The following is a 17,598-nucleotide window of genomic DNA, read 5'->3' as shown; positions in this document are numbered from 1 at the left end:
TTAAAATATGATAAATATAAATGTATAAAAAAGATAATGATAAAAAAAAATAGCATACCTTAAATGTCCCATCCCCGTTCTGTTTTGGAGGCATGAAACTAATGCTATCTCCATAAAAGCTGAGTGTCGAAGTAATCCCCAACAGTGAGAACAGGAGCAGGACGACTACACCTGCCTCCATGGTGTCTTGCAGAATCTGTCCGTGCAGAAGCTTGTTCAGTCAGTTTCAATCTCCGAGATGTGAGAGGCGGATCCCTTGGAATTCACCTAACAGGACTAACCAGATCTGCTGAATTGTAACAATGTATGATCCTTTTAAACATAGGGACCCGTCGTTGAGAATTTTAAGTACTCAACAATGAGAACTGATTCTGTGTTGGAGGAAATTTTAGCATTTATGTCCATGAACTTCCATCCACTGGTTTGGGTTCCAGTTACCAGGTCAAGAGGTAACTGAGTTTTTCAGCCAGAGGGATTAAAATTCACTTTTCAGCACTTTATTCACCATTTATTTTTTTCATTGGACAAAGTAATGAAGGTCAACCCCAAGAGAGTTCATCCCTTGACTCGGACAAGATTTAGAGTCACCGTCGGTCTAAAGTCAGATTTCAGCCTATTTGGATTTTTGTTTGAGTGATCGGATTAATAAACCTAGAAAATTGTCTTATATATGCCTTTTCAACATGGAAATGGTTCAAACTAACTTTTTGGGTATTAATCATTAACCTGGTGCATTATAAAAAAATATATATATTTCAGGGTTGCTTCTTGTTTGTACAATTTATAGTAACTTGTACAGTTACTTACATTGCAACTGAAATTTCCCTGACCAATATCAAATTGGAAATGTAATTGATTGAGACCTTGTGAATCGAAATCTAATCGATTTGGGAAATCATGGACGATACCCAGCCCTATACCTAACATCATGTTTTCTTCTGCACTTTATCTTCCTTTATTGCATGTCTGGTACCACTGCACTTCTGAGGGACATAGTCTGAAGGGTTTGATCTCACAATGAAGTTGCTTTTTATACTACCAAGTTTTGCTGGAGCCCGAGTAGAATCGGTCGCATCTTTTCTTTTCACATGTGTCAGCGCCTTTAGCCTTTTGGCCCCGAGGAGATGCAAGTGTTGCTAGCTTTACAAGATTACCAACCCTGCCTTTAGGCAAGATTTAAGTAATCTTGCACTTTGATCCTATTAAGGGCTTAATGGTGATTGGCTAAGCGGTAGAGCAGGGTTAGCCAATAAGTGCTGGCTATAGAATTTAATTTGAGATGATTGTACAAGAGTAAAAAACTGAGAACACATAATAGACGCGACACATTATTAGTAGGCACGTAGAGGTTTCACGTTTTGTTTACGCACAACTTTCGATTTTGTTAGATTTGGAAACTACGAGAGCCCGTAGTGACGTCACCTTATGGAAATTGTCAGAGGGGCAAGATGGCTACGGAACCAAATAAGACCGAGATCCTTACCATTTTCAAAAGATTAAGATCTATTCCTACAAACAAGGTAACCGAATAAGACACCACCGTTGTGCGTGTATCATTCTGTTTGTGTGGCTTGGGTTGGCGGTTTGTCGGTAAGCTTCATAGGCGGTGATCTGGCTAGCTAACTGTTTTCTAGCATGTAGCTTAGCCAGGCCCAGCTAACATTAGCTAGCTAGCTAAAGCGTTGAAGCAGTCTAACATAAAGGCCACGTATACGATTTGTGTTTGCGGAGGACGCCAACCAAGTTAGCTACACTACTTTTGTGAAAGTAAAGAATGAATGAGCTCACTCGTTAGACTAAACTCTAGATATATCCAAAACAAGGCACGAAGTTGAGCTAAAGATATTAACGTTAGCTAAGTCGTAAAGTAAAACAGTATTGAACCATAACGTTATGCTATCCAATGCTAACAATGTCTGTTGTAACGTTACAGTAACTAGCTAGCATACATGTTTGGAAGCCTTGCGTGTCATATGTTCACGTTAACGGTAACCGTACAGTATACTGGGTTTGATTATATATTTCTAACAGAGCTGGCTTCAACGAAACCGTATGTTAAATGCAGTGGTGGAATCTAACGAAGTACATTTTAATGAAGTGCTTTATTTAAAGGTCCCATATTATGCTAATTTTCAGGTTCATAACGTTACTTGGTCTTTGGGTTTCTACTACAACATGTTTACGTGCTTCAACGTTAAAAAAAACTAACAATTTTGTTCATACTCTGTGGTTGACTATACAGAGACATAAGGATGCTAGTGCTATATCATTTTACACTTTACTGTAACCACAATGTCCTGTCATCAGCATCATGTCATTAACAACAACATGATGCAATTGAAAAACGCACTGCACCGTGAAGTCATCAGTAATATATCTTTGTCACGGAGTGGGAAAGCTGCTCACTGCAGTCAGTGTAGGTGCCGTTCACATGTTGAGTTGAGATGTTCATTACAGTTGTACCTGTAACAGGAGATCATGAAATGTACATTCGGTTTTCTGTACAGGTGTGTTTTGACTGCGCTGCCAAAAACCCCAGCTGGGCAAGTATTTCATACGGTGTGTTCTTATGCATTGACTGCTCTGGCATCCACCGCTCCCTGGGCGTGCATCTCAGCTTCATCAGGTAAGCTTCGGGGGAACTCAACAGTGATCATGTAGCTATCAAAAATCATCATCCTGGTGTATACTTTCTTTGACAGTTTTAGGGAGAAGTCGAGCTGTCTGAAAAAAGAGCATGAATGTAGAGCTTGGCAATATATTGATATTATATCACTATCGTGATATGAGACTAGATATCGTCTTAGATTTTGGATATTGTAATATCGTGATATGGTAAGTGGTGTCTTTTCCTGGTTTTAAAGGCTGCATTACAGTAAAGTGATGTCATTTTCTGACCTTACCAGACTGTTGTAACTGTTTATATTGTTTGCATTTACCCACTTAGTCATTATATTCACATTACTGATGATTATCGATCTAAAATCTCATTATGTAAATATTTTTTGAAAGCACCAATAGTCAACACTACAATATCGTTAGGGTATCGATAGCGAGTTATTTGGTCAAAAATATCGTGATATTTGATTTTCTCCATATCGCCCAGCCCTACATGAATGGCACTTTAATTACCATGTGTGCTGTGTGTACTCTGTAGCTCAGAGGTTCTCAATGTTTTCTGCACCAATGATTAAAGATACCTCACATGGTTATAGATGTAGAGAATATACATGTATGTCCTTTTGAATCATTTTACCTAGCCTATTTGTTTTTTGTTACACTTCTTTATTCTTAGTTATGTGAAAGAACAACACATGAGAAATGTACTAAAGAAATTTGACATGTATTAACAAATATATGCACCATCTCATCACAGAATACCTATAAAATAATGCAGTTGATATCAATTAAATTAGCTCCAAGTACTGTAACTGAGAACAGGGCTGACAGCTGATGTTTTATAATTTTGTGTTTATAGGACCCCCTTAGAAATGAGATGCTACATCTCAAGGAGCTATCCTTTCAATAAATTCAAATTCAATTTGAAATGCATTTCAGAACATACCACAGATTGTGAGTGACTAAGAATTTACAGAACCTGAGTGACCTATAGTGCCATGATCCCGTGTACCTGTCATACTGGAGATTTCGAGTTTTCCAAATTCTTTCCTTTTTGCCTCAGGTCCACTGAGTTAGACTCCAACTGGAACTGGTTTCAGCTTAGATGTATGCAGGTTGGAGGCAATGCCAATGCGGTAAGTTATAAGAACTTTCATGTCCATGACCCATGTTCTAGGTGGGGTAATTGGCTACTATTGTTTGCTATTACTATTGATGCAATCTTACTACTAGTATAATGTTACTGCTACTACATTGCACATATCTGTACATGTTGTTCATACATTGTTCATATTACATAGCTATATTTAATCTGCTCTTATAAGGTAACTGCTCATACACTCCACATATTTATATTTAATTTATATTACTCTAAACCACCTTCTGTAAACCAACTGTATACTACTGTCTACACTGCACTATATTTCTTGTCCTGTCTACGTACCACTGTCTTACTTTGTATATATCGCATTGCACTTTTCTGCTCTTTTTGCACTTCTGGTTGGACACAAACTGTATTTCGTTGTCTTTGTGCTTGTACTCTGCACAGCGACAATAAAGTTGAATCTAATCTAATAACTGCCTTTCTCTTTCTGCCTGAAGACGGTGTTCTTCCGCCAGCATGGCTGCTCCACAAACGACACCAACGCCAAGTATAACAGTCGTGCAGCCCAGTTGTACAGGGAGAAGATTCGGCAGCAAGCAAACGCTGCGTTGTCGAAATATGGTTCAGATGTGAGTATCAATCGACTGGAAACAGTTTGGGGAATTACTCCTATGTTGTGGCCTAAATCATGACAGATTGGCGGCCATGTTTCTACATTGTCAGTCAGCAGCAGACTCCCTGGCTTTTGTTGATAAAGCTGTAGTGAAGTGGCCTTTTTGTGTTAATTATAGGGCTGCAACTAACGATTATTTTCATCTTCGATTAATCTGTCAATTACTTCCTCTATTAATTGATTAGTTGTTTGGTCTCTAAAATGTGAGGAAAATGGTGAAGAATGTAGATCAGTGTTTCCCAAAAAGCCCAAGATGACGTCCTCAAATGTCTTGTTTTGTCCATAACTCAAAGATACTCAGTTTACTGTCGCAGAGGAGAGAAGAAACTAGAACATATTCACATTTATGTAATTGAGAATTTTTACTCAAACTGAATTAGTTGATTATCATAATAGCTGGCAATTAATTTAATAGTTGACAATTAATCGATTCATCTTTGCTGCTCCTGTTAATTATATGCATCAAAACATCGTAAATCTCCATTTAAATTCAGCCTGTTTTTAACTCGCAGGAGTGCACATGTCATCTGACAGAACAGGCTGGATTTGTATTAATCCTAACTGGAGAAACAAGTTAATTTAGTGAAAACTATCTCAGCCAGAGAACAAACTCGCACTTAATGAAACCTCGCTACTTACTGGAACATCCAGTACGATCACACACATTTCTCCTCCCCTCTCGTCCTCTCTGTGCCTGTCAAATGAAGCACAATGACCTTGAATAATCTGAAAGAAATACATTGGGAACACACAGTGAGCATTGGAGCTTTATGCAAGATTATAATAAATGAGCGGCATCTTTTTCTGTTCCAGGATGTTTCAAATCAAGCTCAAATATTTACCGCTATTATGTGATGTTTCTTAATTTGCCGATACTGGTCTGACCTCAGGTCCAGCTCCTGTAGTCGGTCAGCTATTAGCTACACACAACCTGATTAGGGTTAAATAATTAGTATTTGTACCTCACAGGTACAACACTCGCTCAGTCGAAATAACAGAAATGAACCTGTGTCCTGTGGATGATTGACATGTTACATAAGAGTGATTATTACTGTCTGAGCCGTGTTGTCAGGTCTAGTTCAGAGTCCACAAGGTGTTTACTAATCAGTGTATGATGATGATCACATTTCAGGGAATATGCCAAAAAGGTAGAAGGCACAATTGCAAACCTCCTGTGTGAACATAGTTGATGGAATTGTACGATACGATAGAACTTTATTGTCAGCCAGGGCTGAAATTCTTTTTGCATCCCTGGGTAGGTCGTATAAAAAAGAGGACAGACATACATAAGATGAATAACACCAAAAGACATACATGAAACATTACCACAAATGACATAAACACCCAAGTAAGGAAACAAAGCATACATGTATAACAACAGAAAATGACATACACATACACACAGACAAGGTCTTTGTGTCTGTCAGTATAACTAACTCTTCGTCTTCTTGTTGCAGCTATGGATCGAGTCTTCTGCAGGAAGCACTCCTGCAGCTCCTGAGAAGGAAGAGACAGACTTTTTTGCAGAACATACACAGGTTTGTTTCTAGTCTCTATCGACAACGATGCCTCCTGGAGGTTCCCCCAAATGTCCCCTCCGGAGCTTAGCACCGCCAAAGACGATTGTGATTGGTTTAAAGAAATGCCAATAAACCAGAGCAAGTTTTTCTCCCACCCTAGAATGCTCTGTGGACTAGCCAGACTCTCTTCTGCAGCACTGTGGAGGAAGGTCCGGCAATGCAAGACTAGTTTGTTGCAAAATCATGGCATGCTACCATGTTTAATAAATAAGTTTGTGATAAAAATGTTTAGCCACATATCAGGGAACATTTTTCACTACGGTGAACAGGAATATATTTGTGCCATTATAGATATTTGCCTTATTTTGGCCAATATTTGTTTTGTAATAGAAATACATAATACACTTTTTTTTTTGGAAATGTACTTAAATTAATCTTAACTAAAACAGTTTATATATAATAATTTAATTTATACTGTTTATTGATCCCCAGTGGGGAAATTACAATTTAGTTAAATATAACAGTAAATGTGACACTGTAAATGACACTAGGAATTGAATAAGTATCAATTACTTAACACCATGAAATGATTTTTAAAAAGGACCTGGCTTTATGAATTCTTGTGTGCTTAATTGAAAATATAAATGGCTTGGATTTTTTTTCTTTTCGTTTTCAGCCTGCTATGGACTGGAGTATGGCGCCAGCCTCCGAGCCACAGCAGAATGGAGCCGCTCTGACCCCCCAGCTATCAGACACAACGGCCAAAGGCCAGGATGACAACAGTCAGTACAACAAATCTCTGTTTTACACATTTTACATACACGTTATTGTGGCAATGCATACATTGGTTCGGTTTATATTTTTCACATCTTGACACCGTTTTGAAACTGTTCACATTTTGTTTTACCTTCACCTAAACTGAAAACAGTTTCTGATTTGTTACCATTACTTGCGCTAAATACTATATAGATATTGAAGTGTTCTCAGTAGGGCAGCACAAGTAATCACAATTGTATCGAAATCGCAATATGGACTAGTAAAATATCCAAATTGCAGGGGAGCGCAATATTTGTTAAAGGCAAAATATGTGTCTAACCATTCTGAATGAAGTATTGTGGTGCAGCAGAGACGTCCCGGCCTACAAATCCTATTCTACAGACACACATTGTAATCATTTTAATTTCTTTCAATGTTAAATGTTTTCAATGAGAATGATACCAAAACGATCATTCCCTCCAATATCGTGAATGATATCGCAATCACAATATCAGTAGAAAATAATTGCAATTAGGTAATTTCCTCATATTGTGCAGAACTAGTTCTCAGTTCTGCTTTAATCCTGCTTTTTGTATTCAAATAAATACAACAAATTGCTTGTTGAATATAAAACAAATGAAGGGAAATAATTTCCAACTTTCTTTTAATTGAACATTGAATTGAATATAAAAGGCAGCACAAAATAAAGTGACATTTACATTTTAAAGTGTAGTTTGTTATGCTGATATTTTCTTTCAACTAACACCAAAAATATTGGAGTGTCTCTCGGATATGTCGCAGTCTTTCACGATGTGTTTATTGCGGCAGTTGATATTGCGATGACGATAAAAAAACGATACGTTGTGCAGCCCTACTAAAAGTCATGATATCTCGCCTCTGCTGGAAGATTCTGGTGTATAGAATGGGTTGTATCAAATAATATGTATAAATAATTATAACAAAAGTATCAGCTTGAGGTGACTTTGAATTTAGATTACGCAAGCGGTGGAATAAAAGGAATATTTTGTCGTGTTGCTTGAAATGTTTCTTTCGTCTGGTTCTTTGTAGAGCCGGAGGAAGGACCCAGCATCGATGGTCTGAGCACGTCCGACAAAATCTCCATTGGTGAGTCTATCAGCCCGATTCAGCCTCTGCAAGTGACATCACAAGCACTGGCCTGCCCTTTAGTAACTCCAGCACCGTCATCTGCAATTTCCCGTGTCATGTTTTAACATTTTGTGAGCTTAGAATTATAAGGTTCTATCTCTGTTTAGGGTAGTTCTGAGATATTGAGCATCAAAGTTTTTACATCCCAGCTGGAGAAACTGTTATATAGTATGATCTACTATTAATAACTAACAAAATATTTTTTTTACAAAAATGACTCCACACAGGCATTAATAAACACCGAATGGATCAGATTATGTCAAAAACTCAATTTCGACCAAAAGTGGAGATAGAACCTTATAATTCTAAGCTCACGATTTGTGCTGATTCAGAGGGCACATACTTCCCTCAGTTTTGTTCTGCAGCTTCTCTGTCTCCCTTGGTTTAAATATCTTTATCTGTGTGTGTATACAAACATGAACATGTACTGTAACTCCCTTCTTTATTTTCTGCTGATTATTTTCCCAATTAACAATAATAATGTAACTGCAAATATAGCAAATTTCATACAAAGAAATTGGCAAAATGTGCTTAACAAAAAGATGAAAAGTAAATCGTATAAAAAGACCAGTGCAATAGGAACATTAAAAACTGCAGAAAGGGAGAGACTCATTCACCAATTATCAAAATAGTTGCTAATTACTTTTGTGTCGACTGATTCATTAATTCACTAATTATTTACACAATCTTTAACATGTCGTCAACGACACAAATCCAACCAGCAGTGTATTAAATGGTCTAATTTGGAGATCTTGAACCGGGAGTTCGGAAGGTCATAGAAGGCTTGTATCACGTGGACGCGCCGACAGTGTTGTCGTCATTACTTACAATTCCTCATGGTGGCGACAGAAACTATGCACTGTAGCTTTAAGGATTTACTGTGCCACATTTTAACATTAAAACATGATGTGTAAATGTATGACTATGTCAACAATGATTATTTTAATAGCTTAGTATTGTATGCAGCATAACAAGGTATGTGTTAAGATCGCCCTACACATTATTGTAGGCCCAGTTTATTATGCAACTCAATTTTATAAGTGCAGTGTATATATAGTAAGGGGTCCCTGCTCTGTTTCTTTCTCAGTCAAGAGGTCCTTGGCCTAGAACAACGTTGAAGACCCCTGCTCTAATTTGGACTCAAAGCTTGTTGATAAAGAGCATTATTCTTATGTTAAATCAGCTTCTTCTGTGTTTTGGATTGTGGTTTTGTGACTGGTTTGTCCTTTCGTGTAGAGGACTCCATGCGTTTGTCATCACAGGAAGGATGGACACCTAAAGGTGATTAGCTGCTGTTTGCGCCGGCTGGTTAATGCCTCAGACGCATGGTTGTGTTGCCTGATTAACATCTCATCAGCCGCCTCTCATTTTCTCCTCGCTATCACGCAATGGAAAATAGTTCAATTAGAAGGGCCTGTGATAGGTGTGTGCTATTATACGTGAGCACCTGCTGTTAATGAATGAGCTTTGTCTTACATACCTGCAGGTAATCGGTGTGTGGATGAGATTTTGCTTCCAGAATTTCAGATGCAACAGGTGGACAGTGTTGTGCCATAACTTGAAAGGTAGTACCTTGCTGAGAAATGTGTTCGAAGGACTCTAATAATAGTATTTGTCAGTAGTCTGGTGTATACTAGTCTCGCATTGCCAGACCTTCCTCCACAGCACTGCGGAGGAGGGTCTGGCTAGTCCACACAGCATTCCGGGATGGGAGAAAAACGTGCTCTGGTTTATTGGCATTTCTTTAAACCAATCACAATCGTCTTGGGCGGCCGTACGGAGCCACGATGCCGCTGCAAAATAGTCTCGGGAAGGAACTTGTTTTGGTGGAACGTGTGTACGTTCAAAGGTTGTTTTAGTCGTGCAACAGAAAACTCAGATTGGACAGATAGTCTAGCTAGCTGTCTGGATTTACCCTGCAGAGATCTGAGGAGCAGGTAACCATAGTCCTCACAAATCCACCGGAGGTTAGAACACCAACACAAAGACAGAGGAAGGGGACGGACATCCGGCCGAAGTGAAAGACATCCGGCGGAATTTCCCTGAACAATCTCGGAAATTAAACGTTGTCGATATGGACTAGGTGTCTACTGAATTAATGGTTTTTAATTAATGGAAAGCGTTATTTTTTGTTGCCTACCCTTCACTTAGTTTTCTCACAGTGCAAATACTTCTGAAAGCAATCTGCCTGACTAATATCGGTGTTATGAGAGCTTGAAAGTTTTTCTCTTGCTGTTGATTTAGTGAAACCCAGTTTAAAAACCCCAGTTTTAGCTAACGTGTTTCACTGAGCATCAGCAGTGTTTGAACTAACAATAAAAGCCAAACCAAAGCCATGTTTCTTCTTCGTGTGCTTTCTCTGTGATAGTACTTTTTCTGAGCTGGTGTGGTTTTACTTGCTTTGATTTCAGGTTGGCAAAGTAAAAAAATCATTTCACAATTTGCCTACTCAGCTAAATGAAGACTTTTTTTTTTTTTTTAACAAATTGTCACTTTTGTTACAGATGTGAAGCCTTCCATCATTGGAAAAAAGAAGCCCATGACTGCCAAAAAAGGGGTGAGTCACATTTTCAACAAACCTTGACCCCGGTCTCTGTAATACCGGGTAGGGCTGATCGATATGACGATATATATTGACATATGATTAGAGCTGCAAAGTTGAATCGATTCATCTTCAACTATTAAATTAATCGCCAACTATTCTGATAATCTATTAATCAGTTGAGTCATTTTTTATGAAGAAACAGTACACTATAGCCGCTTTCTGACCGGAGGGATTTTTGCAGTTCCTAGAACCCTTTTTTTCTCGTGTTCCGACTGGACCAATTTGGGGATTATTAAGTTCCTCTGGCCAAAGTCCCTGTAACTCTTTCAGCTCCTACTTCAGGGCGGGGTCTTTTCCCTTTCCCCTTTTTCTGCATAGTGGTGGTTAGATGGCTGTGATTATAATCACAAAAGGTCAGTTCCTATGGCCACTTGGCCAGTGTGAATGCAAATGGAAAAACAGTTTTGGGGGAGAGTAGTTAGAACTGTTTTAGTGGACTGTTACTACAACTACGTTCCTGTAACTACTCGGAAAGAGGCTATTCTCTGATGTCAGCGTGTTAAATGTAAATATTGTTCTAGTGTCTTCTCTCCTCTGTGACAGTAAACTGAATATCTTTTGAGTTGTGGACAAAACAAGACATTTGAGGACGTCATCTTGGACTTTTTGGGAAACCCTGATCCACATTTCTCTCCCTTTTTCTGACATTTTATAAATCCAACAACTAATCCATTCATCCAGAAAATAATCGACAAATTGATTGAGAATGAAAATAATCATTGGTCGCAGCCCTACATAATAGAGATGCACCGATTACAATTTTCTAGGCGGATTCCGATTTCCCATTGAGTTGGACCAGCCGATACCAATTTTAGCCGATTCTGATTTCATATTTTCTAACCACTTTACAGCACACAAATATTTATTTTCTATCTTTTCTTTAATAGAACATTTACATTTTTTTGAATAGATAATGCGGGATTAATAAAGTATACATTATTATTATTATTATTATTATTATTGTTATTAATCGATCGCTATAAAATAGAACTATATAAATTACTCCTGGTGTGGGAAATTAACACACATCTAAAGTACAGTGATAGAACCATTTCCTTCTTTTCACATCCAATATCCAACAAAAAGTTTATATTATAAAAATATAAATATTATATATTTCTCAAAACACACACAGGTCTGTTTGAACATCAACAGTAACGTTACCTGAAAACAGCATGTAGTTCCTTTTTTAGCAAGTTTGCTTTATGTGTCATTGTGCATAAATGTGAACACTACCGTTGCTGTCAAAGCGCTTATCTGCTAACGTTAGCTACCGACGGTTACCTCGGAACAATTTTTTTGAACTTTTTTTTTTTTGGGGGGAATACAGCGTCTCCTGCAGCAGGGAGGTAAAGGGACTGTGGCGTTTGCTAACGTTAGCTTCTTGTCTCATCTGGGGTCTGATAAACAGTAGACTCATCAGAGTCAGTGTGCCCAACGCTATTTTCCGATAAACTGTAGCTGTCATATTTCACGGGACCCACGTGATTGCGGTTTTCATGTTCCGCTGTGGCAATACTTTCCATCTGTGTTCTGATCCTTGCACATTATGTTCATTTTGCACTAAAAGTTCTTACTAAAAATACTTTCCATTTGTCAAGTATTTAATTCACACAGGAGTAGACAAAGAGGCTTTACTGTGTGGTCATTTCATACAGAGTATTTCTTTATTTATTGAATTATGGGAAAACATGCAATATCGTGATTAGGGCTGCACAGTATTTTTTTTTTATCGTTACGGCGATATCAACTGGTGCATTAAAGACATCGTGAAAGGCTGCGACACTTCACAAATAGAGATTCTTTGTGTTAGTTGAAAGAAAATATCAGTAGTAAACTGCACTTCATAATGTTACTGTCAGTCTTACTGGTCCCTTTTTATATGCAATTTAATGTTCAATAAAAGAATTTGAGAAATTATTTCCTTTCATTTGTTTTAAATTCAACAAGCATTTTTTTGTATTTTAGCAGAATACTGGAAGCATCCGACCTGAGTACACTTTAATATCTGTTTATTTATTGCAAATATCGTCATTGCGATGTTCACCAACATTACCGCATATTTTTCTTATATCGTGCAGCTCTAATCGTGAAGTATATAGTTATTCGAGATGTGAAATGACCGATTTCAGGTTAGCCGATTTTGGCCATATCACCCATCCCTAACGCCGAGGATGCACTTTAGCCTTTTCTACCCATTGGCTCCCCCTGCGTTTTAGAATCAATTTTGAAATGTTAATGTTTGTTTTTAAGCCCATTAATGGCCTGGCTCCAGCGTATGTGTCCGAGATTTTAACAGTTGCGACACCGAGGCTTTGGAACAAGTTGCCTCCCGACATCCGCACTATAACAGACGTAACTCGTTTTAAATCTAACCTTAAAACATATTTATTTAGAATGGCTTTTAAAACTAAGTAGCGCTGTGACATTTTCCGTTTTTTCAGCTTTCATGTATTCTTTTTCTGATTTAATGTATGTTTTATTCCTTCTGATTTTACTGTATGTTTTACTGTTACTTCATGTAAAGCACGTTGGATACCTGCTGGTTGCTGTAAAGTGCTATACAAATAATTGGTGGTGGTGGTGGTGTTGTTGTTGTTAATATGTAACGTCGACTCTAACCTGGAACTAATCTGTGTCCCACGTTTCCTACTGATGCAGCTCGGCGCAAAGAAAGGTCTGGGTGCTCAGAAGGTGAGCAGTAAGAGTTTCTCGGAGGTGGAGAAGCAGGCGCAAGTGGCCGAGAAGATGAGAGAGGAGCAGGCGGCTGAGGCGAAGAAACATGCCGAGGAGTCCATGTAAGGGATATTATTTGATCTCTTTACCCTATACACTTTTGCATGAAAGAAATTGTTTTGGAAATTCCAGTTCAGAGAAGGGTGAATTGAGATTTTCTTTGTTGATTTTGTAATTTTTTTTTCTCAAAATAAGAAATAAAACTGTTGTTAAATGGTTGTCTACCTGTGCGCCGACGTAACCTCGTTGTGGCTCTTGCAGTGTGGCCTCGATGCGTTTGGCCTACAAAGAGCTGGAGATCGACAGGAAGATGGAGGAAAAGAAGATTCAGACCATGGAAGGCAAGAAGAGAGAGCAGGCTGAGAGACTGGGCATGGGCTTCGGCAACAGGAGGTAACATCACAGATCTACCTGAAGTTTCCTTTAGCAGGATATCTTTGGTTTAGACAGAAACTACGCCCTATAGCTTTAAAAGACACACTAATGCCTACCAGACACTAGAAGACTTTGAAAAGACTAAAGTCTGACACCATCTCACATCTAAAGACAACCATCTCACGTCTAACGTGTAAGGTGTAAGGTTGGCATGACTGAAGGACTGTGCATGAGCGAGCGTTTCATAGTAAGAACGCCCCCCCCCCCTCCTGAATGTGCGTAATCATCACAAAGCGTTTGATTCATCTCTAAATGTGTGTGGTTGTTTCAGTGCTGTGTCCCACTCGGTGATGTCGGAGATGCAGGTGATCGAGCAGGAGACTCCTGTGGGATCCAAGTCCTCCTCTCGCTCCAAACTGGACATGTTTGATGAGCCGGGTTTCACCTCTGGACCCCCAAAGTACGTGACTCACGCTCAAAGGATACCTACTTATTGGTCTACTATAGTTTTAAATACGAGCTGCAAAGATAAATGGATTAGTTGTCAACTGTTAAATGAATCATCAACTGTTTTGATAACAGATTAATCGGTTTGAGTTATTTTTTTAATGAAGTAAAAAATCAATTCTCTGATGTTAGATGTGAATATGTTCTAGTTTATTCTCTCCTCTGGGACAGTAAACTGAATATCCTTGAGTTCAGGACAAAACGAGACGTTTGAGGAAGTCATCTCAGGCTTTGGGAAACACTGATTGTCATTTTTCACCATTTTATGACATTTTAGATACCAGACAACTAATCGATTAATCGAGAAAAGAATGGACCATGAAAATAATCGTTAGTTGCATCCTTAGGTTTAACCTGCTTTGACCCGCAGAAATAAAGATGAGTGGGTGTCCCAGACCAGCAGGGACGGCGTTGATAATCCATTGTGTTTGATGTTACAGATACAAGGACAACCCGTTTACAGTGGGAGACAGTTTTGGATCCCGGTGGGACACGGAGGCAGGAACTGCCTCCTTTACCACCTCCTGGGCCCTGGAGAAAGAGGACCCCAAAGAGGAGATCACCATCTCTAGTATTCAGCCAATTGGAGAACGGTATCTACACACATGCTCCCTCTGTCTCCTGTGTTACATAGTAAACAAATAAAGGGTTGTGTCCACTGGGCTGGGTGCAGCTCTGATGTGTTGTTTTGTGTGTTTAATTCAGACTTCCCAGCAGAAGAAAAGCCGACGTATCGGCTCCGGTGTCCGAGTCGAGCGAGGCACGACAGAAGTTTGCGAATGCCAAGGCGATCTCTTCGGACATGTTCTTTGGTCGGGAGAGCAGCGCAGAGGTGAGAAACCGCCGCTCCGTTTCCGTTTTTAGAATACCTAAACTCGAGTACAGCTTAAAGTCGGTTGCTCTGTGTGGATGGCTCTTGATACCTTCCTACATTCGTCCATTTACCAAGAATCTGGGTGTGATTTTTGCCAGTGCTTTTGAATTTGAAAAGCAGATTAGTTCTGTCGTTAAAGTTTCTTCCAGCTGAGACTTTTGCATTGCATGCATTATTACATCTCGCTTAGACTTCTGTAACTCTTTATATGTTGAGTTGGATCAGTCATCTTTTCATCTGTTACAGTTAGTCCAGAAGGCAGCAGCTCTGCTTTTTTCTTAAGATTATTTTTTGGGCAGTTTAGGCCTTTATTTATATAAGACAGCTGAAGACATGCGGCAAAGGGCCGCAAGGCAGAGTCGAACACATTTCAAATTGTTGGCAACTGTGTGTTGAAAGCAGTAACTCCCTGAGAGAGATTTGTGTGTTTGTTTGTTTGTAAAAACGGTATTGTTATTCCCCTGGTGTTGACTGTCCTTTCTTCTTCTCTCAGTATGATGCAAAGACCAGACTGGAGACCATGTCTGGAAGCTCCTCCATCAGTTCAGCTGACCTGTTCGGGGAGGGCAGTGACCAAAAAGGTACGACCTGTTTGCTTGTGTATTTGCTGGCATTTTCCTTTTTTATTTTTCTTAGTGTCAGAAAACCCCATGATAAGAGAACACTGTGATTAATGTGAAAGTCTCAGTAATGTCCATAAAGAACTGGTCACTGAGCTTATAGTCAACGTTACAGGAGGAAATGTATTTGTTGGGGACTATTTTCGCTGCGGATTAATTAAAGGTCCCATATCCAGTTCATTTCCAGGTTCATACTTATTTTGTGCTTTTATTAGATTATGTGTACGCGCTTTAATGTAAAAAAAAAAAAAAATTCATTATTTTTCTCATACAGTGTGTCTGAATATACCTGTATTCACCTTTTGTCTGAAATGCTCCTTTTTTAGCTCCTGTCTCTTTAAGCCCCCCCCCCCGAAACAGCCCAGTCTGCTCTGATTGGTCAGCGTTTCCAGGTCTTTCACATCTGTGCTCTCTGAGTCTCTGCACTGTTATTGCAGCCGGGGAATAACTAACGTCACTGTAGCGGCACTTTCAACCAAAATATCATATAGTTGTGACATCCCAACTGTACAGGAAGTCCTGACAGCTCGTTTAAAGGCACGGTTTCTGAATAGGAGCTGTGTGCATTTTTCTGTAGATTGAGTGTTTTGATACGGTCACAGTATTTATATAGCACCTCAAAAAAAATAGATATGAAAATCTCACTTTTTACAATATGGGACCTTTTTAATATAAGAAAAAGGGTTGATAAAATAGAGGTTTTAAATGTTGCCCTCACACTACATGCCGAATAGAAAAACAAACCTAATGTATGGATTTCATTTAAATATGTCGGACACTAAATGTACACTACTTCCTCTCGTCTCATCTTCCAGGGCGGGCGCCAGGCTTTGACAGTGTGCTCCCCTCCGGCCCGGACATCGCACAATTCAAACAGGGAGTGAAGACTGTAGCAGGCAAGATGGCAGTGTTGGCCAACGGTGTCATGAATACTATCCAGGTGAGACGTCAACAGAGTTAGGGCTGAAACGATTCCTCCAGTAACTCCAGTTCTGTTCTGGTTGTAGTTCTGAAAGTTAAATTACACAACTTAAGGCAATATTTATGTATTTTTAATATACGCCTTTGAGTTTGAGGTTGTTTCAGAAAATGTTTTCTTTAAAAACAATGTAATATGGAACTTAAATGCACTAAATGTTTAGTTTTTTGAGAGATGATATTGTAAGCAATTTAGGCAATACAAATTTAGCTCTTTCCGAAAATTAAACCACTCTGGTATATAGTTGTTCTTCAGTAAAACAAAAGTATTTCTTATCCGATTACTCGACTAATCGATGGAATAATCAGTAGAATACTCAATTACTAAAATAATCGATATCTGTCAACATCATCCTTAAAGGAATAGTTGGATGGCTGTGTCTCATGTGACCTTATTATTTGTACACGCTGTGACTATACAAATCACAAAATTTAAATAGGAACATGTTGGTGGTATTATGTCACTTATTGGGAGCATTAGGCTAGATGGAGCCGGTTACCTCCAGGATCTGTGCTAAGCTAGGCTAACGGTGGGGGCGTCAGACAGAGTTAGAACACGCACGGAGATGAGAAGGGTATGTATGGACTCCTCTAACTCTGGGGGATACGGGGAATAAGACCAGGTCCCGATAAGTCAGCGTGTTCCTTTACATTTATTCGGTACAGCCCTAGCTAACACACGGACTACGGAAAGGTATCTCATACCACCTCGCTTCAAAAACATCTGAACTAACCCTTTAAGCCGAGTTGTTTGGCCTTGTAGGAACCGGGAAAATGACTCAACATCTGGCTTTAAAAAAAAAACAAAACATGTTTTCTCAGGATCGCTACGGCGCCTACTGATCAGCACCGACCTGCGGGAAGACGTACTGACGCCTGTGAAGAGCAGCGAGACCTCGTGACTGAAACACGCATTTGGGACGGAGTAGATGGGACGAGAGAGAGACCGAGACGGGAAGCAGAAAGGATTGCATGGGAAAAAAATAAATAAATCGTGCTTCTCTCCCACCCTCTTCTTCTAGAGACAATTTCACAGGAGTGAGTCATTCTCATTAGCAGACTC

At 39.2% G+C, this 17,598-nt stretch overlaps 1 protein-coding gene across 2 annotated transcripts; it reads left to right on the top strand.

Annotated features, from left to right (window-relative positions):
- The first annotated feature begins 1,306 nt into the window (after positions 1–1,306).
- Positions 1,307–17,536, top strand: arfgap2 (ADP-ribosylation factor GTPase activating protein 2). 2 transcript variants are annotated; one of them, XM_028575754.1, is made up of 17 exons: positions 1,307–1,520; positions 2,508–2,626; positions 3,683–3,755; positions 4,222–4,353; positions 5,855–5,935; positions 6,594–6,699; positions 7,742–7,798; positions 9,077–9,121; positions 10,345–10,397; positions 13,107–13,243; positions 13,443–13,574; positions 13,888–14,016; positions 14,504–14,656; positions 14,769–14,895; positions 15,431–15,518; positions 16,373–16,497; positions 17,358–17,536. In XM_028575754.1, exons 1-17 carry the CDS (start codon positions 1,449–1,451, stop codon positions 17,376–17,378), a joined length of 1,650 nt encoding a protein of 549 aa, XP_028431555.1. In that variant the 5' UTR covers positions 1,307–1,448; the 3' UTR covers positions 17,379–17,536. The 2 variants fall into 2 exon arrangements, with proteins under 2 accessions (XP_028431555.1, XP_028431563.1); XM_028575762.1 differs by lacking the exon at positions 9,077–9,121 and having other exon boundaries at positions 1,308–1,520.
- Positions 17,537–17,598: the final 62 nt, after the last annotated feature.

Source organism: Perca flavescens, chromosome 1 (assembly GCF_004354835.1).
Source record: "Perca flavescens isolate YP-PL-M2 chromosome 1, PFLA_1.0, whole genome shotgun sequence".
Classification (NCBI taxonomy): Eukaryota; Metazoa; Chordata; class Actinopteri; order Perciformes; family Percidae; genus Perca; species Perca flavescens.
The sequence above is the reverse complement of the archived record's forward strand: the minus strand, read 5'-3'. Positions and strand labels throughout refer to the sequence as shown.

Coding starts and splice junctions, on each gene's coding strand:
- arfgap2 (XM_028575754.1), top strand. CDS start 1,449: ATGGCTACGGAACCAAATAAGACCGAGATCCTTACCATTTTCAAAAGA. Junction 9,122..10,344: donor GGAAGGATGGACACCTAAAG/GTGATTAGCTGC, acceptor CTTTTGTTACAG/ATGTGAAGCCTTCCATCATT. Junction 13,575..13,887: donor ATGGGCTTCGGCAACAGGAG/GTAACATCACAG, acceptor TGGTTGTTTCAG/TGCTGTGTCCCACTCGGTGA.